The sequence below is a fragment of the Prosopis cineraria genome, unplaced genomic scaffold (assembly GCF_029017545.1).
Source record: "Prosopis cineraria cultivar Desert tree isolate PC_DT_omini unplaced genomic scaffold, ASM2901754v1 PC15, whole genome shotgun sequence".
Lineage (NCBI taxonomy): Eukaryota > Viridiplantae > Streptophyta > Magnoliopsida > Fabales > Fabaceae > Prosopis > Prosopis cineraria.
In genome coordinates this window covers 1564834-1592002 of record NW_026555346.1, presented here as the reverse complement: position 1 = coordinate 1592002, position 27169 = coordinate 1564834, and the positions used below count along the sequence as shown (strand labels likewise).

General features: G+C 31.7%; 2 protein-coding genes across 8 annotated transcripts; one reads left to right on the top strand and one right to left on the bottom strand.

The window, feature by feature from the left end:
* On the top strand, positions 1-1835 carry LOC129294759 (probable RNA-binding protein ARP1). Of its 5 annotated transcripts, none has more exons than XM_054933242.1 (6): positions 1-653; positions 741-867; positions 967-1081; positions 1158-1197; positions 1365-1566; positions 1635-1835. In XM_054933242.1, the coding sequence occupies exons 1-6, from the start codon at positions 471-473 to the stop codon at positions 1673-1675; spliced, it is 708 nt and encodes a 235-aa protein (XP_054789217.1). In that variant the 5' UTR covers positions 1-470; the 3' UTR covers positions 1676-1835. The 5 variants fall into 5 exon arrangements, with proteins under 5 accessions (XP_054789217.1, XP_054789216.1, XP_054789214.1 ...); XM_054933241.1 differs by having other exon boundaries at positions 961-1081; XM_054933239.1 differs by having other exon boundaries at positions 1-867.
* A 2552-nt stretch (positions 1836-4387) lies between these two features.
* Positions 4388-10331, bottom strand: LOC129294396 (polyadenylate-binding protein-interacting protein 12-like). Of its 3 annotated transcripts, none has more exons than XR_008589380.1 (12): positions 10009-10331; positions 9288-9893; positions 8951-9061; positions 8789-8833; positions 8631-8703; positions 8442-8554; positions 8238-8297; positions 8074-8121; positions 6905-7972; positions 6624-6773; positions 5156-5217; positions 4388-4858 (listed from the first exon to the last, which is right to left on the bottom strand). XR_008589380.1 is itself a non-coding variant. In XM_054932733.1 (11 exons), the coding sequence occupies exons 2-11, from the start codon at positions 9840-9842 to the stop codon at positions 4801-4803; spliced, it is 1194 nt and encodes a 397-aa protein (XP_054788708.1). In that variant the 5' UTR covers positions 9843-9893; positions 10009-10331; the 3' UTR covers positions 4388-4800. The 3 variants fall into 3 exon arrangements, 1 of the variants encoding a protein (XP_054788708.1); XR_008589381.1 differs by having other exon boundaries at positions 7904-7972; XM_054932733.1 differs by lacking the exon at positions 6624-6773 and having other exon boundaries at positions 7904-7972.
* Positions 10332-27169: the final 16838 nt, after the last annotated feature.

The window sequence follows — 27169 nt, the reverse complement described above, 5'->3', positions numbered from 1 at the left end:
ATATGGGCATATGGGCGAACTCCTAGAAGGAAATAATGATCAAAATTATCTACATATAATATTCATAAATTGTTACTCCGGTTGTCTTTTTGCCTGCCTGTAAAGTTGCCCTCTCTGCAACACGGGATGCGTAAATTCACTGCTTCTACACTTTCATTCTCGTGTTTCTCTTTCCCCTAACTTCCCAAACCTTTTATCACTGTCCATCCAAGTTTCTCGTCAAGGGAATTTTAGTTGTAGAATCCGAGGAAACGTCAGAAACAGTACAACATTTTTTCTGGGGTTGATTGGATGAATTGTTTCCTTCACCATACTTACAACCAACCAAACGGCTCCTTATGATTCCGTCTTCTGCCTCCTTCCACGATGCTTTCTTGATTTTATTTTGTTTCTAGGCTTATGTCGCAGTGATTTTAGTGGTTCAGGGCCGTGTGAATTGAATTGGTACGTCTCAGCAGAGCCAAAGTAATATGGCGAGTCCAAACAGAGCCAGACAAGTTGGTGACACGACCTATACCAAGATCTTCGTTGGGGGATTGGCTTGGGAGACCAAAAGAGACGCTCTGAAACACTATTTTGGGCAGTTCGGAGAGATATTAGAGGCTGTTGTTATAAACGACAGAAGCAGTGGAAAATCAAAAGGCTATGGCTTTGTAATCTGGCTCTTCTACCCTTTCTTGGCATATTGTCCAAGTCTTCTCTCCCTTGCTTCATTCACGCTCTTTTATTGTTTGTTTCAGGTGACATTCAAGAGCCCAGATTCTGCAACGAGAGCTTGTCAGAATCCCTATCCTACGATTGATGGGAGGAGAGCTAATTGTAATCTTGCAGCTCATGGTGCCCAAAGATTCAATCCATATGCAACAGGTTTGTTGCTTTGCTCTAATCCTAAAATTTCCTGATAATCCTATTGCCACACATTGTTTACATGCAAACATTCTTTACTCTAAAAAATTGCAGTTGCAGGAAGGGAGAAATTTAGTACAACTTATTGGCCTACTGTTTCAGTTCCATTTCAAGGAATCTCCTCTTATTACAATCAGCACATACCCCAGCATGCAATTCCTTATCCTCCGTTCAGGTAAACAATCGAGACTTTTTATTGTTTATCCACAAATCTGTTAGATTCTTATGAGCTTTCTCTTTTAATTATTCAGGTATCCAGGATACCCACCCACACAAGAAATTTACGCGATGGTTAGTTTGCTAACAAAGTAGCTGCTTCATACAAGTTTTGAATACCCAAATCTAAGGGGGCCCGTGCTTCATAGTTGCATTGCAACTAGTCAAATTTGCACAAACGCATCAAGAAAAGGAAACAAGTACAGTGTAGGTTTTGATTTGGATTATGTTGTTCTGTACAGAACTATTATAATCACTATGGAGGACAGCAGATTCCAATTCGTTGGCCTTCAGCGCATTACCAGCCGTTTTATGGCGTCGAACAGTTCGTTCCACCAACTTGTTTGAAAAAGGGGCAATACCCTGATCCTCCATCTCAGGAACTGTTCACAGCCGCGGGCTTATCACAGCCTATCTCAGCTTCTCCTTCAATACCCACCACAGGTTCGCCATCTAACTAATGCTAGAAGTACAAACACATCATCTTCTTCTTGCTCTCTCAATTGAAACAGGATTGGTCCCAGGAACGGGAGGAGCAGAAATCTTGTGCTGAAGCTCCGGAGGAGATCACGGCAATGGGGCTGAAAAGTTGGTGTTTTGAACAAGGTAGTATGGACGGCCCAGATTTTTCTTGTTAGTTCACCTGGGATATTCTTGAGCTTTGACTCAATTCACAATCTCAATTGTTTTAAAATAAAAATCATTATTTATAATTTTAGAATATCATTAAAACAAATCAAGCTAAGAAAATAATACTTGAAGTTTTTGGAATATTATTCTTAGCTTTTAACATATGAACCCTGCTAAAATATTTACAACAAAAATTGGAAGAATAAAAAAGTTCTAAGGACGGTAATGAAATATGTGTAGAAAATTTATAAGAATAAAAAATTTGCATAGAGCTTGAGAGAAAAAAAAAACATTGATTATAATTCATGAATATTGTGACTTCTTGTAAGTTTTATATAATATATTAACATTGATTACTAAGGAACATGAAAATAAAAGTCAGCTTTTGTTTAGAAAATATTAGTTCATAAAATATTTGGGTAAAAACAAAAGTTATATTAATATTTAAATTAATGCACAACACCTTGAATGCAAACGTTTTTAAAACTCCTTATAGAAATCTGGGCATGCTCCACGGACTATGTTATGTTATCTATAGCGTATAGATGAAGCACTTTTTATCCATGTATCAAACAAATTCACTACGGCTTAAAGCAACAAGACAATTTGTTTTGTGTTGTTTGATTCTTGCCTCCTTGGGAGCTTTTGTCTTGTGTGTTGGATATTTTTCAGTTAAACGAAGAATTTGATATTTGTTAGAAAAGGGGAAAGGAAAAAAGAAAATTCTGGTAAGTGATAGAAAACAAAAATAGAATGTGGTACTTGGTTATTATTAAGTGTGTGTTGGTTTTCAAATTATTAAAAGTTCATTTGATGAAAGTTTATTTAGTAAAAATCAGTTTAATAAAAGTCAGTTATTGTAACGAAATTTGTGTTTGAATATATTTTTTTAAAAATTAATTTAATAAATTAAAAATTGTTTGAATTAATGATGATTTATGCTTTTGAAATGCACTTTTGAATGTATAATGATAAAAAAGGATATTAATTTATGATAATTTATAATTTTTGTTATACAAATATAATATATAAAAAATGTAAAAAAATTTTAAAATAACATAAAATTTAATATGTTAAATAATAAGAATAAAAAATGTAAAGTTTAATGTTAAAAAAATAATAATAAATAATTTAATAGTCATTACTATTGAATGGCATACCCTATAAATAGGATTAAAAATATTTTTTTTTCTTTTCATATACAAAAGGTTTACAAAATTGCCTCCTTATATAATTTATTTGGCCTTGTGGCTATTACACTAAATTTAAATTTTAATAAAACAGAGCAAGCAATAAGTACAATAAGAGAATAAAGGCAAGCATAGTAAATTCAAAAACTCAACAATAGAAAGTCAGTTTGAAAAACTTCAAAAAGTTAAATTCTCAAATCCATTTTCAATAGTATTCTCAATGTACATTTAAAAAGTTAGTTTGCTCAATTATAAAATTCTCAAAGAACATCCTACATCTAAAAAATACAAAAATACATTCTAAAAGCTAAAAGTTATGTATCCAAATGAGTCTTAAGTTATATCACAAATTTACACTTACACAGTGAACTTCTCGACCCAAAAAAACTCACTCAACTTTAGCGATATTTTAAAAAAAACTTATTTAATATTTTTAAAAAGAAAAGAAAACTAAATAGGATAAAGTCATGTCTTTCAAAACCAAGCCTTTATTTATTACTCTATTTTTTATTGTTAAAAAAATTATCTTTTTGACATAAAATTAACCTTTTCAATAAAGCTTATTGCATATTTTTAAAATTACTCCTCATAATTTATATTAATAAAAAATAATTAATATATGTTTATATTAATTAATAAATGATATTTTAGTTCAATTTTTTTATTTTTAAATATAATTATTATAATTAACTAATTTTTTTAAATTATATAATATAATTATAGATATATATATATATATATAAATGAAAGGATTTTATAACTAATTATTAAAGCCGACAGCCGCCTTTGATCACTGCACTCCGTTGCATCTCTAACCAAAAGTGCAAAACGTTGGAAGTTCGAACAGGCAAGAAAGAGAGAAACCAATTATTAAAGCCTTTCCTTCTTTCTTTCTTTCTTTCTTTTTTTTTTTTTATATAATTATTAAAGCCTTTCTCGTGAAAAAGACATCGGAAGCCAGTAGTATGGGCCCGGCCCATTTCCTCGATCTATCTATAACAGCAGCCCTTTTTTTTTTTTTTAAGGAAACTGACTATCATGGAGTTAGATTTGTTAAAAAAAAAAAATCAAGAAGAAGAAGAAGAACCAACTGAAAGTCAGATTTGACCCAACTGGGCCCTAATATATTAAAAGTGGCAGAACCATGCACGATTCCCAGCTTATCTACACTGAATTTGTTGAACCCCATTTGGCGTCATACTGGAAGGGCAGGCCGGGAAAAAAAAAAGGCATGATTAATTATTCCAATAACAAAATGTGTTCCTAAGCCTCCCCCCCCCCCTTTGTGTTCAATGTTCCAGCGCCTCATTAACATTCATATTCAACTCAAGGTTAAGTACAAGGGAATGGGTATGCTGGAAAAGAAACGGCAGAACAAGATGCGGCGGCGGCAAGTGGTGGGCATGCAAAGATGACAAACAACAGAGAGAAAGGTTTCCTAGAAGTCATCAAGCAGTTTGTCTTGCAATGGTATTAGTGAGATTTCAGGGTTCAAAGATTCCAGAACAGCTAATAACATGAGAAACAATGAAGACTTTCTAACATGTTCTCTCCTAGGAAATTCCAGATATTAAGAGAAATCCAACCATGGAATCCTCTCGTCACAAGACGAATCCATCAAATTTAGCATCATAAGTTAAGCCATCAAAGATCCTCGAAGTGCCATCCCAGATTCAACTCTACAAGCTAAACAAGAAATCCATAACCCTTGGGGGAAACGGAGACCATACACCAAGACTCAAGGACAAAAGTATAGACTAACGGCCACAGATACCTTAGACAATATCTGTTTCTATCTATGTATGTAAGTAAACATATCTCCAAAATGCAACCAACGCAAGAAACATGGAAGCAAGACTCAGTGCATCGGCCCACGTGGTGCACGAGACCGGACAGGTGTCTTTGACGGACTTACCCTGCACAAAACATAAAAATGCTTGAAGAAAGATCAACAGAGATGCTGGAATCTTTGTCATTAACAAAAGGGAAAAACCACGTTCTGGTTTTTACCCCCATCAACTATAGCTCAATCAGAATATCAGTACATGAATTTTAAAAGGTAATGCAAGTATGAAACACCTCCCCTCACCCCCCCCCCCCCAAAAAAAAACAACTAGAAGTATGAAACTACTTTCATAGGTCTAATGCATGCCTCCCCCACTCCATCCAGCAAGAACATGAGAATTGAGAGAAAAAAAATCTATCGGCCTAACCTGATAGGCAGCGAACCCAAAATCACACCACTACAGTTCAGAGCTGCAATTGCACTTTCAGCCTGAAAGGTTGAACACGTGAAATCTTGAGACGGCCAGACAAATTAAGTACAAATGACAAACAAACAGTAATCCAAAAATAATGACAGGCTGAGAACCAAAACCAAAAGGCTTCATTTTTAAAAACATATTCAACAAACCATCTTAATCCTTCCACCACTCCAACATTTCATTAACGGAAATTCCAGGACTCAATCAACAGATGCACTTGTGTCAACATTTCATATGAGGAAACAGAATATAAAACCACTGCCAATACAAAAAAATCCAGAAACCCAAAAAAAAAAAAAACATTGAACAAAATAAAGAAAATTCAGCCCTACCTGTTTGGTATGTGGTCTTGATTTTCATGGGATTGGGAATGGAACTGGATATGGGATTGGGAGAGGGAATAAGTTTTAAAATTATGTTTGGTATCACATAGAGTTTAAAAAAAAAAAAAAGACTCAATTTAACCCAAAAAAAAAAGTAGCCAAAAGACAACATTGCCCTCCTCATCATCATCCTCTCGTGCTGCTACTTGAACCCAGATTCTTCATCATCATCATTCTTGTCGCTAACTAAAAGTGGGAATAATTTTGATGAACCCAGATACAATTGCTACTTGAACTTTTGCATAACCAAATCTGGCTTCCAGATTCATCCTCCTCAAGTACCTCTGCCATCATCGAGCTCGCCACATCTAGACCAAGGAGGGAGAGGGGTCACTGTAGAGCTCACCAGATCCGAACTTGCATAACCAAATCTGAAAAAATCCAGGGAAGTTGACGAGCTCACCATATCTGATCTTCCAGGGACGCCAACGACGAGCAAGGATGTGGAGTAGAGAGCATATGCCATTCACACTTCACTCAGACAGGGAGTTAGGGACGCTGATCCTTTAAGGAGTGACGGTGACGTGAGGATAACTGATGGTGAAAAGGGCAATTTGGTCTTAAATTATCTAGCCTTGGGACTGATTTTCCAATACTAGGGGGTGGTAGTATTGGGTAATCTCATGTAAATGGGATTGGGATTGGGAATAAATTTCCCATTACCTCCTACCAAACATGAAAAGTTAATACTAGCCAATCCCTGTCCCATTTCCACCTCACCAGTCCTGTGTACCAAACAGGGCATTGAGTCAAGTGCCTCTAGACAAATGCGAAGGGCTCCTAAAATATTTAGATTAAATTTCTATTTCGTCCCTTTCCCACTCCCAAAGCCTCGTGCCTCCTTTGTAACCAAAAATGAGAAGAAAAAGAGATGGAAGTAGAACAACATAAAAGTTTAACAAAGAAAGAAAAATTGGGCTAGCTACAAACTAGAACAGTTTGCAAGCATCTAGGTCAGTGCTAGCCCTGCTCTGCTGTATAAAACTCACTACAGCTCATTAAGTTATATGGGTGCACGTAAGAAAAGGCCCAACCTATGCAGCTGAACCAAGAATCATCACCATCCGATTCCTTTACACCAAAATGTTCCTCACCAATGGAACCTAAGAACCACTATTTCCTTCCATGACCCAAAGTAAACTTCAACCTCAAAATATTGCAAAAGGATAAGATTTTCCTGGCAACTGCATTAACAAAGCATCATACTGAAACACATTTCAAGCTAACAGAAGCAAGTAATTAAGCATAAACAACTGTATGACTCTTAAGAATTGGCGGATAATCATCAACCACCCTGTGTCACTTAGGACCTTACCCGCAGAATATTAATGTGACATTCATCCTTTCCTTCCTCCCTTAAGTTGCCCTAGTTACAGGCAACCTTACTGCACTAGTTATGTCTTCTATAACTCGTGGACTTGATTATTTTCAAAGGAGAGGCCAGCTAAAATTAGATCCACGTTACCATACAATAAACCAGATGAGAAACTAATTGAAAATAGAGATAATTGTTACCACCATATGTTTACATATTAGTTCCACTGCGACTAACAAACAATATTCCCTGTCCATAAAGCTTCACAATAAGTATAATTTAGAACCAATTAAACATGACTACATTGGGCTATGACACCCCTTATGCAAAAATTATCAAACATCTACAACGGTTGTCAAAAATAAAGTATCAACATTTGTGATACTACTGAACTACGTATGCATATATAGAGCCATGGCAGAAGAGGTCTGATGTGCTTGAATAATTCTGTATGATACATAAAACAGAGAGGGATTGGAAAGGTTGGAGAGAAGAACAGGAAGACTAGAGAAGTTGAGAAAAGAGACAGGAGAAATCAGAGGCAGAGAGGAACTGAGGGAATTAGAGAGAAAACAGAGGAATTGATGAACACAGATTCTGAATAATACTGTTCTGATCATTAAAAAGAAGATTACAAGTCTGGGTATTTATATATTACTACACTCACACTCCCCCAACGGCTAGATCCAAATATTTAAATCTAAAACGCAACTGACTAACAGAATTATTGTCATAATTACAAAACTATAACAAGGCCCTATAATCCAAATAATACACTATCACGTTTTATCTGTTTTTCTTGTTGATTCTTCTTCTTTAAAAAGGTAAGTATTGTTGCCTGCCACGGGGAGGATGGAAATGACATCAATCATACGAGCAACCACAGTAAGAAATTGAAAGCCTGTGGTAGCATCAAAATAACAATGTGGTAGACGGGTATACATATCATAGTACACCAAGCTGATTCAGGTGAAATGGTCCAAAAAAGTGGGCAGTTACCATGGTGAACTCAACAAATGCAATTCGAGTTGAGTGATGGTAATCTCCAAGAAGCCTCAAGCGCTGAACCTAGATAAATTCACCAAAATAATGGGAGGGAAATCTCATAAGATGCTTAAATTCAGCTTATAACTATCAGTATAAATTTGTTAACATTAGAAGCTACAAACCTCTCCACAAAGACATTCAAAGAAGAGTTTAACATCTGCCTGGGTAACCTGCAATGTTGACAAGAAAGAAGGTTTAAAATTTGAGCCACACGCTTGTTGGGAAACCAGAAGTGGACACAACTGAGTAGAGAAATATTCTCAAATAAAGTATACTTCAACGCTACCTTCTTGTCAATATTTGTGCAATAAATTGTTCTTGAGCACATCTCCCTTTCATCTTCAGACTGCAAAACATAACACCATTATAGAGCCAAGTCAGAGAAATGAGACATTTTAGCTCCATCTGATCAGTTAACCTCTTATTAATCTGAGCTTTAACTCCCAGATGAAGAAAACATGGAACAGGAGCAGCCAAAGCAAATCATTACCCGGGGCAAAAATGAGGGGTTAACTGGTGCGATGGCAGTTTTTGAAGGCAGCACTCTCACTGGGTAATATCCAAGCATAGTGCCAGACAGGTTAAGAGCAGCCCTCGCACCTTCTGCAGGCATATCACTATTAATAGAGAGAAAGGTACATTTTTATACTTTATAACAGAAATAAGTTGTTGAACTTGCCTTCATCTGTAAACTCAATGAAGGCAAAACGAAGTACAGAATTAGGATCTCCGCATACTCGGCAATCAACAACCTTGGGCCCAGAAAAAGGAGTGGTTTCAATAACGTGGTCCAGCATTATCAAGAGGAAAAAACAATGGAAGCAGGACCGTTTCTACCTGTCCACAGTTAAGAAAGAGAGCTGCCAGCTGCTCTTCAGTGACCTAGATGCCAACAGAAAACACAGTCTTTAAATGAAGCACAATAATTAAGAAAAACAAAACAAGAAACACTCGAGCCAGCTGAAATGAGAGAATTTACAAACTAGATATAAATTATACCTGTTGATCAATGTCAGACACGTAAACAGTCTTCTTAATCATCTCTTCTCTCTTCTCCACATCCATTTTATTATTAGCTCTTCGCTTCCCTTGATTATATCCATTCTTCCTCTGCAATTCATTGTCATAATAAGCAGAAGAAGATAGTCATATGCTGAGAACACGGTATTAGTTAAAACTAAGACCATACTACGAACTTACAGCAGCTCTTGGTAAATTGAGAGAATTATACCGACTGTAAATACAGAGGGGAAGCTAAAAAATGGATATAAAAATAAAATTTGCTCTCAATAGAAAGAAGAAATGTAACTTCGACCTTCGGAATATTTAATATTACCCTTCTGTTAGCATGTCCATTAGCATTGCCATAGTTAGTGAGGGCTAGAAAGTTGTTAGGGTAGCTAAACCCAGCTCCACCTAAGAATCCGTGATTATTGGTGAGCGATGGTGGTACGAATTCCTCGGCCATGGGATTCAACTTCGACAACAACTCTTCCAAATCCCTCATATCACGCTTGAAACTCTCACCACCATCTTCACCGTTCCTTACGCCGTTAGACATTTGCTGTATTCCGTATCCGCTATTATTTAGCACCATCTGCTGGTTCTGAACCCCATTTGCCTCGAACCCATTTCGCATCTGAGTGATTTGAGACCTGTAGTTGCCGTTAGGGCCCGACGGAGCTCTATCCTGATGGCCGAACACATCATTCAGGTTCTGATCGCCGTTAACAGGTTGAACATCTGTTTCTAAACCATTTACAATAGCCCCAGTCCTGGGTTTCGGTTTCTGCAGCTCATTTGTCACAGTTGAGTCCGATGATACTACACTGTTATCTAAATTCTGACTGGATGAGCCGATTATGGCTCCGGCATTCTCAGCCACCGCCATAATAACTACCAAACGGAAAAGAGCTGATCTTTTTGGTTTCTTAAAAATCCTCTGAATTTCATCGTATATAAAATTGATCAGGAGATAAGCGTCGAGAGATAGCAATAGCAGGGGAAATGAAAAACAGGAACAACCTAAGAGCCGTATTTGAACAAAGAAGGCATACCTGGCTTTGTATGACAAAATCCCATTAACACAAGATCAAACCGATCTCGAAGATCGTCTTGTTCCAGTAGTTTAAGAGCGCAGAAAGAAACGATTATTATGGATAAATAGTTGCAGAAATTATGAAGACACCGGTGAATATTAGAGAGCAAGCTTTGTCTCACTAATTTTACTGAAGAAGATAAAGATTATGGTATAAACCAGAAAGAGGCCTGGAGAGAGAGATAAACGGAAAAGGGCCCTCTTCGGATCGTCCGTTTTGGCAGCAGTGCCTTTTTGGACCTTCCTGAGAACGTCCCGAGCTGATGATGATGCACGTAGTAAGAAAAATGTGAATACCCTTTCACCTAAATATCAATAGTTTATTATTTATTGATTATTAATAATGCATTCCCCATGATGGATGAATGCCCACCATTTGCACATGTCATGATGCCTTAAATACATCATCCACGAGAAAAGTAATGCACGGTAAAAAGCTACTATTTAACCCAAGATTATAATCTTGGATTCAATTCAAGAATCGCATTCGCATGCTTTTTTTAAAATTTGAAAAAACATATAAAAAAAATTGTTATCGGTGCTTCGGTGCAGAAAAAGAAACGGGATAGTGCCACCTCTTGTATATTTAATCATATATTTAATAGTAGGGGAAAAATGTTAAAACTTGTATATTTAATCATATATAATTAATATATCTTTGCCTAATCAAATTAAAATAAGTAAATTTTAAAGAGCTACAAATATTAATAGAGTTTATTATAAAATAAATGATTACAAGAAATGAACATATCTTGATTTATTTATCTTGAACATACAAAGTTAACTATGTAATTCTCTTCTATAAATATATATATATATGGGATAATCTATATGCTGTGTAAAGTCCATCACAACGGTACTATTCATCTAGAGTTGGATGAATACTAAATTTTTCTTTTTTTTTTAAATTTAAACTGTATATATTAATAGTTCAAGTGAGACCCACAATAAAAATTAAAAAATAGGTGTGAGATCCATAAGTAAAAATACTTATAGACAATTAATTGTGGGAAATTTATTATGCTTGTATTTTGTATATGTATAAAATAGTTAATTATATAACACATACAAATCTAAATAATAAATTATAAAATATAATATTTTGTTATTTAAATCAATCAACTTATTACTGTTTGCTTTTATATATGAGCAAATTTTAATAAATTTATACATTTTAAAAAAAATTGTTAATCCCAATAATTATGTCTAAATTAAAAAGTTTGAATTAAGATGCACTTATGATTAACATTTTATTTTTTTTCCTAATTTAATGATACTATAATTTAATAAAGAATAATTAGAAAAGATGTCATAAATGCTTTTTGAAAATTATTGTTTTGCTTGTAAAAGAAAAACAACAAGCCATGTGAAAATTTTACTTATATCTAACAAGGGAAAACATATAGTAAAATTTATCAATGAATTATGATAGAACTATAATAATTTTATGAGATACATCGGGTTTAGATTTAATAATTAAACAAATCTTATCACTCAATAAGTGTCACATATGACACAATAACAATTATTTGATTTGATAAGATTATTATTAGATATTTCGTCATCAAATGCTAAAGATACAACCAAATTTTAAATCTTTAAAAAGGACAATAAATGTGAAGATTGAAGAGCCTTTCTATCATGAGAGTTATTTTAAATTTTATAAAAAAATATACCTTGATAATTTTCAAGTATTAATATTATTCAATAATATAATTGATATACTCATTGAATAAGTAGATTTAAGTTATTTAGTGAATTTAAATTTCAGATAAATCACTATAATTTTACAGTGATCCAACTATTTAAAAAATAAAATTTTATTTTAAAATATTGAAGTGTAGCATTGAATATTACAGATAATTATAATCAATCATAATTTTAAAATTATGTTTTAATCTATCTACTTTCTTATTATAAATGTCGGACTTGTAATAAAAATATAAATGTAGAATTTATAGTAAAATTTTAAATTTAATTTTCACAAATGATAAAAACTCAATTCTACAATTTAAAATTTGAAATAAATTACCCAATGGTTACTTTAAATAATGGATATTTAAATCACCATTTAAAAAAAAAAGTATTGAAACTATCAAGAAAAACATTTGACATGAGCTTAAAAAAAGAAACACTGGTTCTATGTGCAAGGAAATGATATAACTCATTTTTGAAATTAATGCCACACAATTAGCATATTATCTAGGTACATGTAAACCACTTATATATAAAAATAATCAAATCAATCAACCTAACATGAGACCATTTCAATCTGATATACGTTAACCTATCAACATTTTAATTCACCATCTTCTAAAATGATGCTATATGGTACATGAAATGCTCAAAATTCTTATTAATATCATTTTGCATAAACCTTCATTCAATCTAATCCAAAACATAAGAAAATTCAGCACCATGATGAATTAGAAAACCCAAGCAAACGTAGTGAATTTTACAAAGATAATTAAAAATTTAAGATACATAAACTTGAACTTCATCATAACCATAAGTGCAAATGCATGTGTGAAAACACAGAACCAAGGAACCAAAAAAATAAGCACAATTGTCTAATGAAAATGAAAAATACAATTGTGGGTAATAAAGGCAGGAGAGTTTTATGTGCAACAAATTTATAATACCTTTGGCTAAATAAAATTGGAATGAGTTATCTTTTGAATGAGAAATATAAATCATCAAGAAAAATAAATTTGAAGCAAGCTTAATTAATAAAATAAGAAACATTAGTCTTGTGTAAAAAAATTGATATATCTCATCTTTTTAATTGATAGTGCACAATTTGTAACACACCAAAATTTTTTTTTAAATAATTTAACTCAACCATAGTTGGGTTACAGCCACCCAACACATTTTTATATCAATAATTTTAATATAAAATATTTTATAATTGACTTCAACTCACACACTATAACATTTCAGATAAATTTTTACCTCCCACATGCCATTAGGCTAAATCACACTTGTCCATCCTTATACTCCCAACAAGTAAACTAAATCACATTTGTCCATCCTTATACTCCCAGCGAGTAAAATAAGCAATTTAATAAATTTTCAACACAAGCCAGTTATTTGGCCTTATAATCATGCCATTTTAACCAATTCAAAGTAAACCAAATATTAAAATTACAGTCATCCAAATTGTACCAAAAATAGAAATAGTTTGAAAGGCATGATTACATTTATATATTCATATAATTGACAATAAACAAAAAGCCTTAATATTGGCAATATAACACATTATAAATCATAAATTAAATACCCAAAAGAGACAGTGGATCTATACCACTAAGCCTCTGGGACTCCTCCACGTGTCACTCGTGGCTCTTCTCCTGAAAATTATTAATCACATAATGAGACTCAAAAGTCCCAGTAACCAAAGCCAATTTATGATAGTGTATACAAATAGTTAAGTGTGTGTTTACTAAGTGAGAATTAAAAATAATATAATTCCAACAAATATAAAAAATATTACAATATACACAAACAACCATCCTTATATCCCTCCATTAATCTCGAGCCGTAGCCCTCACTCGGTGCTAAATTACCCGACCAAAGGTAGATTAGCCCGAGCCCTTACAAGCCACCTATTGAGCTCCAATAGGGGCGTACCACGTGGCACATAAATACAATAACAATAGCAAGTCTCCCAACACCTCCCACAATAATCAAACAAATTCATAATAATATTGCACAATATACAATATAAAAAAATTCATAATTTTCTCAATAATCACCCAATTAACATGAAGTAACACTAATCATAAATTAAAAGCATGGTTACCTCGTGGCTTTTCAATAAATTATTCCTTAAAATTTCTCTCTCACCACAATCTTCACCAGTAATACAATCTACAAATAACATATTATTTATAAATATTAGTTTCAATTTTGGAAACTAATAAAATAATTCTAATAATAGATAAAAATATAACATAATTCCTAATCTCAATCTTAATACAAATCTAGAGTCAATACTATTAAGTAAAATTTTTAACTCCTCTTTTAATTATCAATAAACATTAATAATCTAAAAATCAACTTCTAAACTAATTTCTATTATCAAAATTTTCTTTTTATTTCATAAATTCGTACCTAAAATACCTAAAAATTAAAAATTGAGTCTCTAGCTTAGAATCATAATCCTATAACCATAATAATTCATTTCTCATCCCAAATAATAATCTAAACCTTAATAAATCAACATATATTTTCAGATCTAGTTTAGAATTTGATCCATAAGCCACAGATTCAAAGATCATCAATAAATTTATACTCTAGAACATTTATTATACTACTGACAACCTCAAAAATCATATTTATTCAACATAAATTCATCCCTCTTCCAGATCTTAAATTTTCTACCACTACAAGCTCAGAAACCAAAGAAGAAGGATGATTAAGAAAAATTTTTAGAACACTTACTTAGTTTTGAAAAGCTTAAAATCACACCCTAAATATCCTATTAAAAACTCTTACCTTAAAAATTTAGATATTTCGCACCGACGACTCGCTTCTCTCCGCCTCAGCTCGCGCGCAGGAAAAGAATTGAAGAAATGAAAGGAAACAGGTGAGTTTTATAAAATTCAGTGGGTCCCACATCTTTTTGTTTATATTATTTCTTCTTTCCTCTCTCTCCCCTTTTTTTTTATTATTTTATGTAATCATGCCGCCGCGCCGAAAGCGATTTGTTCTTCTTCTTCTTTCCCTTTTTTTTTAATACGTTTCCCCTTTTTTTTATTATAATAATAATTTAATAATATTTATTTATTTATTTTTTAATTATTTTTTTTAAATTTTTTTTAGAATTATATCCTAAGTTAGATTTAATAATCATCTCTTACTAATTTTCTTACCTCTAAATATTATTTTTTAAAATTTCTACTAACCCAAATTAACTATTAAAATTTAAATTGGGATGTTACACAATTAATATAATATTGAAGTACACAACATGTAAACTACTTATATATAAAAATAACTAAATTATTGAATCTAACTAATTTCATATGTATAATATAATTCATCACTATAAATATAATAAATATAGCATCCTAAAAATACCATATCCTATGCTGCACGGAAAAAAAGTGTAGTTTTATCCTATATAGGCTTAGGCTAGATAATATGAAGGTTGGACATAAATTCATCGCACACTAAATATTTATACAAAAAAATAACCTAACAGCAATATATTAAAAAAATAAATGTACATGAAAATTTACGCATCCACGAAAAATGATTGCAGTCGAGCAAGAAAGAATATACCTTATCTATTTCTATATATAAAGATATGTTTAAGTAAATTACATAAATTAATAAAATTAGTTATTTAATTAAAAGTACATTTTAATTTTATTTTTAATTATTTTAAATAAAAATAAAAAATTTAAAATAAATTAACGAGAGTACTTATATTTTTTTTTTCAATTTAATAAAAGTATGATTGTCCATTCATTAAAAATATACTAACAACCTCTTATATTCAAGAATAAAAAAATATTTTAAAAAACCTTGTATATATAAGGATGGAGGGAATAATCTTAAGTACGCCAACAATCATGTATGTATCCAGCTAGAGGCATTCAAGTCATTTAATTATTCGGGAAAAGAAAATACACATAATAATAACAATAGTAGTATCGTGTGATGAAATTATAGGTAAATCATTCATAGTTATTGCACAGATAATATTTTTAATCATTAATTTTAGCTCGTCAAAGCTAGATTTTTGGTTACAATGAATGCTCATGAGGAATTTGATACACTTAACATTGATGATTTAAAACTAGCCTGAATTGAATAGTCAAAATGTCAACTAGTTAAGTCAACAACTCAATCAAGCCAAAAAAATTATTTGAAGAGTTGGGCCGGATTAGATTGAGAATCGAGATCAAGCTGGGAACTAGACCTAATTGGATAGTTAAAAAATGACTATTTTTCTTTTTTATAAAAAAAGGCCCATTTTTTAATCATTTGACGTTATGTTTAGCATGTGGCTTGTTAAATCATGATGAATTTAAAATATTTAGTTTTATTTTAAAATTAAGTAATAATTTTATATTTATTTCTTATATTTATATTATTACATAGATAATTTTTTATTTAATTATTACGTTACAGGTTTGACCACTGGTCTAATGGAACCATGAATCATTGTCCTTTTTGATTCAATATCTGATCTAGTTCTAAAAACATTACTTAAGAGCCAAGTAAAATAAGTAACTAAAAATGCTGTGTTTGTAAGGGCAGATAAGGGTTGGCAAAAAAAAAAATACAAATGCAATGAGTATTTTAACTCATTTTGTTCTGTTTAAGAATCACTTTTAATATGTTTCATCAAAATCAAGAAAAAAATTAAATCTCGTTGACCCTATTTTAAAATTCAATAAATTTTTACCCCTACCATTTTATAAGGGTAAGGAAAATTATTTAAAACATTTTTTAGCATCTAACGAAAGCAAAAAAAGTAAAGATCAACATATAAAATAATAAAATGAACTATAAATAGATTGTGAAAGATACTTTGTCTACCAGAGGGGAATGGTTGGTGTGATTTGAAGGATCTAAAAGCTATGAATGACTCTTTATTGTGCAAGGTTGGTTGACAAATGATTTTTAAACTAGAGAAACTTGTATCTAAAGTTTTGAAGGCAAGGTATGAAAGGAAGGATATTTTGAAAGAGAGATTCACTATAAAAGATAAGGACTTTGTATTGGGTAGGAAGTTAATAATGGAAGGGAAGTGCATTTTTGGGATGACAAGTGGCTAAAGGATGAAAGACAACTTTGTGATAAGGCTATCTTTAATATTACAAGTAATATGCGACAAAATATAGTTGATGACTATGTGGGTGAGGATAGTGCGTGGAAGCTTGTTGAATTAAGAGATAGGCTTTCAACAGAAGTAATTTAGAAGATTAAGGCATGTATGCTGCCTTGTCTAGATGATAATGAAGATGAAATAAAATGGATAAGGTCCCCAAAAGGGAAATTTTTAGTATTTGATGCATATAAGATAATTAAAGGTTTTGATGGATTGAGGGAAGGTCGATTATGGAAGGAAATATGAGAGTTAAAGGGACATACAGGAATCCAAGTTTTTCTTTAGTTGGCAACAAGTGAGAGTTTACCTACTTTAGTAACAAGAAGCATGTGTCTGTGAACTTCTCTGCTGTGTTTAAGGTGTATGGATGCTGATGAAACTGTTTTGCACATGTTGAGAGACTGCAAGTTTGCAAAAGATGTGTGGTATTGTTTGTTGCAGGGAAAGAGATGGGATGATTTCTTTCACCTATCACTTTAAAAATGCATGCTGCAGAATTTAATGTATAAGAAAGGGGTGTGGTCAAGGTGGAATGTGGCATATGCTATAAGGATATGGTTTTTATGGTATTGGAGGATTTGTTATTTGTTTAAACCTGATTTTATGTGACCAAATAATCCTAAATATGCTATAAGGAAATACGTGTGGAAATACGCGATGTTTTTTTTAATGAGCAAGGCCATGAATGAAGGAATATTTGCATTGCTGTGAGTTGGGTTAGACTTGATATGGGTGGATAAAGTTGAACATAGATGGTGCAGTTAAGGGGATGGTGCAGTTAAATTAATGTATTGGACTACCACATTAATGATTTTAGAAATGATTAGTCCATGAGAGCATTTAATATTCAAAAATTGATATTTATGAGGTAATTGGGAGAGATTTATGTACATTAATGATGTTTTAAGGTGTTATTAATGATAAGATGCATTAATAAAATTTTATGAGCCTATTGGATATGAATAGGTAATGACTAAGAGTTGATAAAAATAGAGTGTGTGGAGTTATATGTTGATAAAGCGTTAGGAGTTAGATAATGATGAAATTCTTATGGTATAGATGTAGAGAGGTTTATTTTTTGCACCATTCGAGCCTTTGAGAAGTTGGTATAGTGAGGGACAAACCTTTAACCTCTCAAAGGTTTGAGGTAATCAGGAGAAACATAACTTTTATGGTTGAATATTAATTATTTGTGAAATATGATTAGTAATTTAAATGTACGATGTATGCTGGCAATGTTTGGCTTGTGAAATGATTTTTGAAAAGAAAAGATTCACTATACCATTTACTTGTGATTTAAAAATTTACTAGTAGCATGTTGTTACAAAAGTGGAGATTTATATATATATATATATATATATATATGTTAAACGTGTGGAATCATTTAAAATGAGTATGTGAGATTGGTTGTCATAAATTTATTGTCGAAATGCATATTATATGATAAATGTGCATAGCATGATCATTGTTAGAAGTTTGCCTAGAGAGAGGAGTAGATTGATTGAAATCCATATGGTATTGGTAGCGATTGTTGAAATTGGGAACCGACCGTTAGAATCGGAAGGTAGCCCTTGTCCTATAGTTGATTCGAGACTGTCCCACTTGTTCTATGAGGGACTCGAATCTAACTAGCCTTCACCGGTTCATGAGGAGGTTAGATTAAAGGTACGACACCTTATGGTTGTTAGCATTGGGAGAAATTAGATTATATAAGTGAGTGAGTTCATCCTGACCCGATAACTCCTCACAAGTGAAAGGTTGGATTAGTCCGTAAAGGATGAAGTCACGTGATAGCTACCGATTTTATGTCGGAGGTAACAGGAGGATATAAAGTTGGCATATAATCATGCATATAAGTCTAGTCACATGGTTGTTAGTTTTGTGGTTCAGCATGTGTTGAGGACATATGGTTGTAATTTTTACAACCCTGTATTATGTTTTTTCTAAATAATTTGATAAAGTGCTTTACGGCAAGTCGGGTCACATTATTGTTAGTTTTGTAAACTGTGACCGAGTGTGTTATATGCTAATTATGCTTATTTGCCTAATTGCATCTATTTATAATTATTATGCAACTGTATGAGTTAAGTGAAACTTGGTTATTGAGTGGTTGTATTCACCCCTCAATTCTTAATATTTTTAGGATCTAACTTATCGGATCTGAGTCAGAAAAAACATATAAGGGCCTAAGATTTGTGGAGTAATTCTCTATATGCCTTACTTTTTATTACTTTCATGTGTATTTATTAATGTAATTGCCAACTAAAATTAATTGACATGATTTATGTACTACTTGTATGATTTTGTATATAACTAGTGTATTTTGTACCCTGAGTTAGTGAGTTTTGGTTGTAACCCTATAGATAGGGTCAAAATACTTGTGCAAGTAGAGATATATATATTTTGAGAAGTTTGAAATGAAATTGTTAATTTTATACAATATTTCCTCCCCCTTTATGTTTTGTGAAAATCAGGGTTGAGTGGTGGTTTTATGAGATAAGTGTTTTTGATTGTATGTGGTACGTTGCATGAGTCTGCAAGAGTCCATTGAGTGTGTTCAAATGGTTGGTGTAAGTTATTGACACGTGTGGCTGATCTGGGACACGTTATTTGTGAGATTTTATGAAAAAGTGATTAAAATAGATTTTAGTATCTAATTTTTTTTATAAAAAATGAGTTTGAGTATGAAACTAGTGAGCTAGAGCTAAGAGAAAGCTTTATGTAAACACCGAAACCACCTCAATCAAATATCAGACGGAGATTTGGCACACATCAAAAGTTTACCTCGTGTACTGTCAAATTTTGTGCAATGCGTTGCGACGCAGGGTACAGAGAAGACATGCCGCGGCGCACGTTACACTTTCTGCATAAAATTTATTTTTGAGTTTTAAAACTCATAAATTTGGGTCTCAATTGATTTTCAAGCTTTCATTTTGCTTTCAAAACTCTGATTTAGATTTATTAAATCATGTTTGAGATTCGAATTGTTGAAATTGGAATTCTTTTGAAAGAATTTTGAGAATTTCTTTTATAACACATTACAATTTGATAATCCTTTTGTGGGTTAAACCTTAAATTGCCATGATTTAGAGTCAATTGCAGTTTAACCTCTAAGAGGTTACATTCTGCGACCACAAGGGACAAAAGTTAAGAGGTTTTTCATGAAATTTAGGATGTTGCAACGGTGATTAGGCTAAGTGGTGGGGCTTACTGATAGGCATGTCTCTATTACAACATTTTGAAGGAAGGAATTTTATTATTGAGACTGACTTGATTATTATGGAAAGAGGAATAAGGGAGTTTCTTTAAATTAGGGAAAGTACTAACAGACTTGGGAGATTGGCAGTAAATTTGATAACTGGAAGAAGTTTGAGTGTCATATGTTTAGAGAGGGGAATGTGTGTGCAAACTGGTTAGCAAAATGGAGTTTCCTTCAAACCAGGAATGTCTAAATGCTGAAGGATCCACCTAAGGGTCTTATTAGCTGGTTGCATAAGGATTCACTAGGTGATGCTAAGCTTAGAGTTTTAGCTATTTGATTTTGTTTTGTATGGACTTTGCCTCTTTTTTTCATAAAAAAAAAATATCGTATAAATAAAATCAGAATTAATATTCTCTCCATCATACAAACAGGACTTGAGAAATATATTATTATTTGATATCTAATACGTGATACTTAGAATTCAAATATTTTCAAGTCTAAATTAAGTGAGAGAAAGCCTTCCAGCAAGAAGGTTTAACTAATTAGTAATTAATTAACGTGATGATAAGGGGGGAATAAAGCAAGCTGAATATGCAAAGTAGTCGCCAAATGCCAAAGGTTACTGTACATAAAAGTAGAGCATGATATCAAATTTCAGAGGCCAACTTATTTAATGTGGAAAATCATGTCACCGATTATATAGACGGCGTTGTGCATTTTTATTAATGTAAAAAAATTAATTCTTCAACCCCTTTAATTTTAATTTAATTTTTAAATTTTAACTTATTGTAATTTAATTCTTATAATCTTAATTTGACTATAACTCAATTTTTAAACTTCAATTTAGTGCAATTCAGTTCTTATAATTTTAACCATTTAAATATAAATCTTTATATTCTTAAAGAAATATAAAATTTTAAATTATTTTAAAACTTACGATTTATTAAATTTTATTTCAAATTACTAAAACTTTTAATGTCTATAATTTCCCTAAATATTACAAACATTTGGATTTAAAAATGATTTTCTGTAAAAAAAGATGTTTGGCAAATTGAAAAATCAAACGACTCAAACGAGGGAAAGGAAAAAAATGAAATAAAATATTGACCAACATCATTTTTATTACGTAGGAGCCTTCACGTACTGTTAATTGCATTATAACTCAAGTATTAGCATTGGTTAATCATATAATTATAGTTACAACAAGTTAAAATTTAAATATTAAGGTATAATTGAGTTACAATTACAGAATAAAATGATAATTTATTTAATAAAAAAAATGCTGGGAGGGAATACATGGGTCAGCTTCTCACTGTGTTTTTTCCTCTACTGTAAATTCAAACTGAGGTTTGAATTTACATTTTTACAAATTATCAAATTTAATTTAACAGTTTGGATTTGCAATACAAAATCCAACTCGGGAATACATCCCCGCTGTTACCAAATGCCTTTTTTTTTTTTTTTTTAAAAAATACTGCATAAAATAAGTTGCTGAATATATGCCATGGAATATATTGATATGACAACCACAGCAACTTTTTTATTTTTTCGTTTGCTTTCTTAAATCCATCAGCGTCGTTGGACAAAAGAATCGTAACCTCTGAGCGTTAAATTCAGTGCTCTGCTAATAAATTAATAAAAAAAATTGTTACTTGCTAAGAGATCGAGGCAAGAACGGGGAAACGGAAAGTGGCAGAGAATTGATGACCAACGAAATGGAGATACGACTTATAATGTTGGCAATTTATTAATATGATGAAAAATGCAAATTTTATATATTTGTTTTTCACTTGAAAAAGATTTGTACATCTTTTATCTACACTTTTTAAAAAAAGTTAGCACTCAAATATAATACATTTTAATAAAAATATTTTTTAATATTATTCATTTTATATATCTTTTTTATTTAGTATTTTTTATTAATAGAGTATTAAATAAATAATATTTTTAAAAGTTTATATTTTTATTTTTAAAAAATTATAAAATATATTTAATAAATTTTATTAATATATATAATTTTATTTAAAAATGTTTTATAATTTAAAAGGTAGGAAGTACAATATTTTATGGTTGCCCGTTATGACTTTACGATGGTGATGGAATGAAATGGTTTTCCGTTCAGGGAGTAAATGGAGGGGGAATGGCCCAGGAAGGATAGCGGAGGCGAGCGCGAGGGTGAGCATCGTGCACGGATCTACTCCTGCCACGTGTCAGCGACGTTTGTCGTCATCCGCACACAATCGTCAAATATCAGAGCCAAAATTCATTAATCACGAATTCGGTGCTCAACCTCAACCTCAACCTGCCTGCCAATAAAATATTATTATAAATGCTCGCTTCCTAACAGATCCACGTGTCACCCTGTTGCATCGGGTAACGCGATGCTTCCGTCGTTAAACGGCATCGTACGACAGGCCAGCAGGACTGACTTGGTGCGAGCACTGAGTGGATAGCCCAAAATTAATTTGGATAAACATGAAGCCGCCTCCCTGCCCCCTTTCCAAGAACATCAATAAACTAATTTTAAAATAATTTAATATTCAATAAAATTTTGACAGATCAAATACTTATTAAAATTAAAATTAAAATTTTACTTATTTATTTGTTAAAAGTTCTTATTAGATATTATTTCATTTCAAAAAGTTTTTTATTAACATTCTCTTCTTCTTATTAGATATTATTTCATTCATTTCAAAAGTTGTTTATTAATATTCTCTTCTTCTTCTTTTATTTTGTTCAGGCAACAACGAATGTGGCCCATCCCATGGAATGCACAGTCAAACAAACAGTGCAGGAACTCTCGAATGTTGATCTAGCTTCATCCTTGCAGGCCATAATTGACATTTTGAATGAATCGCTCTTCTATTTTAATAAGTAATTTTTTACCGTCCTATTTTAATGAATAATTTAATCTTAGAAAATGTATCTACATTAATTTAATTTAAATTACTTATCGTTGTTCGTTTCCAATTTCCAAGTCATGGTCGCAGTTTAAACAAGCCATTTATGATGAAACGTACTGCGCTTGTCAAGAGGATTAGGAGAGGCTTACCAAACAGTTTATGCGACTTTTTTGGGGCAAATAGTTTACGTGAATTGTTTATATTTTGTAAATATGATTTAAAAATAATTTGGCAGAGTACGTTTTCAATAATCAATTATTACCATTATGGTGGATGTCACCATAATTATTTTTGAATCAATGATCATTTTTTTTTTAAACTATTCACTTATGGACACCTAATATTCTAGACTAGATGGTCATTTTTTCACCTTAAATGTCAAAAATGGTCATGTTTGACTCTATCATTAACTTTAATTAATTTTGACTGTTAAATGTTAACGTAGGCCAAGCCAATAGATTTTTTACACCACCTATCATGTCACCTCGCACGCTAAATTAATTTCTTTTATTAAAAACTAAACTTCATTTTTTCTTCACGTGTCTGCAAATGCTACATATTTTATTAAAATTGAACTAAAAAAGCCCAATGGTGAACATCAACGAGGGACGTACGTTGAGCATAGAGCGGGCAATTGCCCCCACTAAAAAAACAAAATTTTACATTTGATTTTTAGTTAAAATTATATTTGCTCTCCTTTAGAGTTATAATTAGCCCATTTTAAAAATCAATTACCCCAAACTCACTTTAAAATTATTAAGTATGCATACTTAAAATATTCTTTATTCTTATATTTATTATTAAAATAAATTTATGATTCAAATGAAAATAATATATATATTTAAACTTTTCATATAATTTATTTATGGATTACTTTAATTAATATTTATAATAACTATCAATATATTTAGCTTAAATATTGCTCCCTCTGATAAATTTTTTCGAGTTCGTCACTGACATCATCAAATCCAAATGCCAACCCAGAAATGCAAAAATCTCAATGAACATAGAAACATCGAATATAGAAGCATGACAGCCATATTAAGATCAAGATCAATCAGAAATTAGAAGCACCGAGATCAAGCAAAAAATCATTGGCATTTTGAAACCCAGAAATCAAACCAAAAACCTGTTTAATCAAAAATCAAAAAGGAACTATCAAACTAGAAATGAAAATTACAAGCCAATATCAAACCAGAAATTAGAAACCCAAAAATCAATCCTAGAATTAGAACAATTTTTTTTTTCCATCGCCAGAAATCAAAAAATAAAAAGGATTGAAAGAGGAAGAAGAAGAGAAAATCAGACTCTATACGCCATAGATTCTAATTTTGGGAGAAGACGGCCGATTGAAACTATTATTGAAATCAAATTAGATGTCTTTAAATCGACTGTCTTCTCCCCATGCATTACTTCAAAAATGCTTCTATCATGCCAAGCAAATCCCTCCCACATGACAGATCGAAGGAGGAGATGGTGAAGCAGAAGCTTCACATGTCGGATGGAGTTAAAAACGATTGGGTTACCGTCGAATCTACACACAGGTGCTAGACCCAGTTTCTCTTTCTCTGTTAGTGAACGATGGGTTTTAGGGAATTGTAATATGCTAGGATACTCTATTCGTAGGACAAGTTATCTTTCTCAAACCTGTTACCTCTAGCATGAACAATTGCTCTCTTTCGTTTGTGCTCTCAGACCTAATGCCCTACGATGCTGAAAGGGATGGCCAAGAAGAGAGAGGACAAGAGAAGATATACCATTGAAGGAAGCATCAAAGATTTGATGCTAGAGGATTTGCAGAAGGGGTGAGGATGGAGAGGATTTGTTCTGTGGTACCAAGGATTTGCTTGTTGAAGGGAGGATCACTCTTCCTGAAAGAATATCTGATGATATGATATGAGATGGAAGGTGGAGTGCTAGGTGTAATGTTTTGGCCAAAAAAAATAAAAAATAAATAAATAACGGTCAAAATTAACCGAGGTTGACAGTGGGGATAAAAATGACCCGGTTTTACACTATATGGGAAAAAAAGACCAATATTGAATATAAGAATATTAGGCGTCCTTAAGCGAATATTTTAAAAATAAAAATGAGCATTAACCCATTATTTTAATCATTTTTGAGCAAAGGATCTGATATGGAATAAAGGAAGGCACACGAGGAGGTAGTCGCGTGACATGTATTGGTTTTTTAGCATGGTAATCCTCTTTATGTACTACATGCGTCTTGTGTCATATTATCACGATCTTAAAAGTTTAATGCTGGACTTGTGACTTTTGAAGCATCAATTTCAGGGTTTAGTCTTTTCCAGCGGCTTGGATTTTATCATTGAAAGCTACTATGCCATGAATGCCATTAGACAATGACTAAGGATAGGTGTTTGTTGTCAAAGTGCGGCCCCCTTTGGCAAATATATTATGTTTTGATGATGTTTGGTTTTAAGTATCTGGAAATTTGAAGATTGTGTGTTGGGACGTGGAAGCTACCAGGCCATCAAGGACGTTGACTTTGGTTTTAAAAAAACTCTACTTTTATCTTATATAACTGACCATTATTTTTTCTGTCAAACATTAATATTAATTGCATATTTTATCAAAAAATTATTGCCTCCTTATACTCTGTATAATTTGTCATTATTTTTCTATCAAGTATTAATGTTAATTATATATTCTCTTTAAAAAATATATTACTACTGCTGAGAGAATTTTTTCACAATTAAAATTACTTAAATCTTATCTAAAATCAACTATACTATAAAATAGATTAAATAGATTAGTTATATTATCTATTAAAAATTAAACATTAGAATTACTTGATTAAAAAATTTTAATATATGATCTTGTTAATAATTTTTTTAAAAGTGATATAAAGATATATAAATGACAATATATTAGAGTTTTTAAATAATTTCGTCTTAAATCTCAAAAACTTCTTCATACTGTCTTCATTGTGTGGGAGCTTCATGATATGATTTGTCAAAATGACAGATTGTTTGTTGGTCAAATAATGGCATAAGGTTAACGAGGAATATTTAAAAGCCAGTTAATTTTGAAATTGCGTATGTTCTTTTCCAATTTTGCCGTCTCTCGGCAAAAATTTGTTGGCTTTTTTTCGGTGCAGCAATCGAGAAAAGATTCTCTCTTCTTCCTTTCCATCCTTTTCCGCTCCTCTTCCCACTTTCTAATCATTAGATTAAAATTTTAGATAATTTAAATTTGATATCCTTCAAAATATTTTATTTTATTTTACTTTTATTATATTTTTAATTTGTTCTTATTAAGTTTTAGTAGTTTAAATTTATTATCTATATTTTTTATAATTTAATATTTTAATAATAATTCTATTGGAGATCAAATTTAAATCATTTAAATATTGATCTAATGGTTAGAAAAGGAAAAGAATGGAAGAAGATGGGAAGGAAGGGGAGAAAATCTATGCCCATCAGGAGATGTAGATGTATGTGAACTTGAATGTCATGTTTTCTTAGCCTCATGTATGGACAGAATGATAGTTGGATTCTAAAAAAATAAATTAATAATACTTAATTCTTTGACAATTTTTTTTATAAAATAAATTATAAATATCAATTTAAATATTTATAAAAAAACTTTTTGTTATAATCTAAGAGTTACATTTAATATTAAAATATTTATTTACAATTGTAAATCCTAAATGTATAATAATCAGAATTGATATTTTTAACTTATTTTTTTAAAAAATTGTAGATTCAATTGTTATTAATTCAATGTCTTAAGAATTAACTGTCATTCTCTCCTCATACATGTTATTGAAAATCTTTTATATGTTGATAAACTTATGTAACACCACCTATTTAATTAAAAAAGATTTCTCTGGCCTACAAGATGAGTAAAAAGTAATTAAAATTCATTTTAACCACGTGCTTTTAATTCATGGAAATTAGTAAGACAATATGCTTCGAATCAACACAACGATTTTTTTTTATAGATAATATGTATATTTATCTTTTATCCAATAAATTAGAAGGCTAGGTTGGGGGTGGGGGGGTTGAGGTGGCTGGCTCTGTTCTTTCTACTCCCCCACCCCTCAATTTTGACAGTTGAATGTGGCCCTATAATGATTTTTTTTTTTTTGATTGTTGAACGAACATCTAAAGCAGCGCATAGCGCATAGGCCAATTAGATAATAGCTT

Excerpts from the sequence above, each read along its gene's own strand:
- LOC129294759 (XM_054933238.1), top strand. The coding sequence starts at position 471 with ATGGCGAGTCCAAACAGAGCCAGACAAGTTGGTGACACGACCTATACC. Across the intron at positions 1,198-1,364 it reads CACAAGAAATTTACGCGATG|AACTATTATAATCACTATGG; the intron begins GTTAGTTTGCTA and ends TGTTCTGTACAG. Across the intron at positions 1,567-1,634 it reads TCCTTCAATACCCACCACAG|GATTGGTCCCAGGAACGGGA; the intron begins GTTCGCCATCTA and ends CAATTGAAACAG.
- LOC129294396 (XM_054932733.1), bottom strand. The coding sequence starts at position 9,842 with ATGGCGGTGGCTGAGAATGCCGGAGCCATAATCGGCTCATCCAGTCAG. Across the intron at positions 8,555-8,630 it reads CATTGAGTTTACAGATGAAG|AAGGTGCGAGGGCTGCTCTT; the intron begins GCAAGTTCAACA and ends ATATGCCTGCAG. Across the intron at positions 4,859-5,155 it reads TTGGGTTCGCTGCCTATCAG|GGTAAGTCCGTCAAAGACAC; the intron begins GTTAGGCCGATA and ends TGTTTTGTGCAG.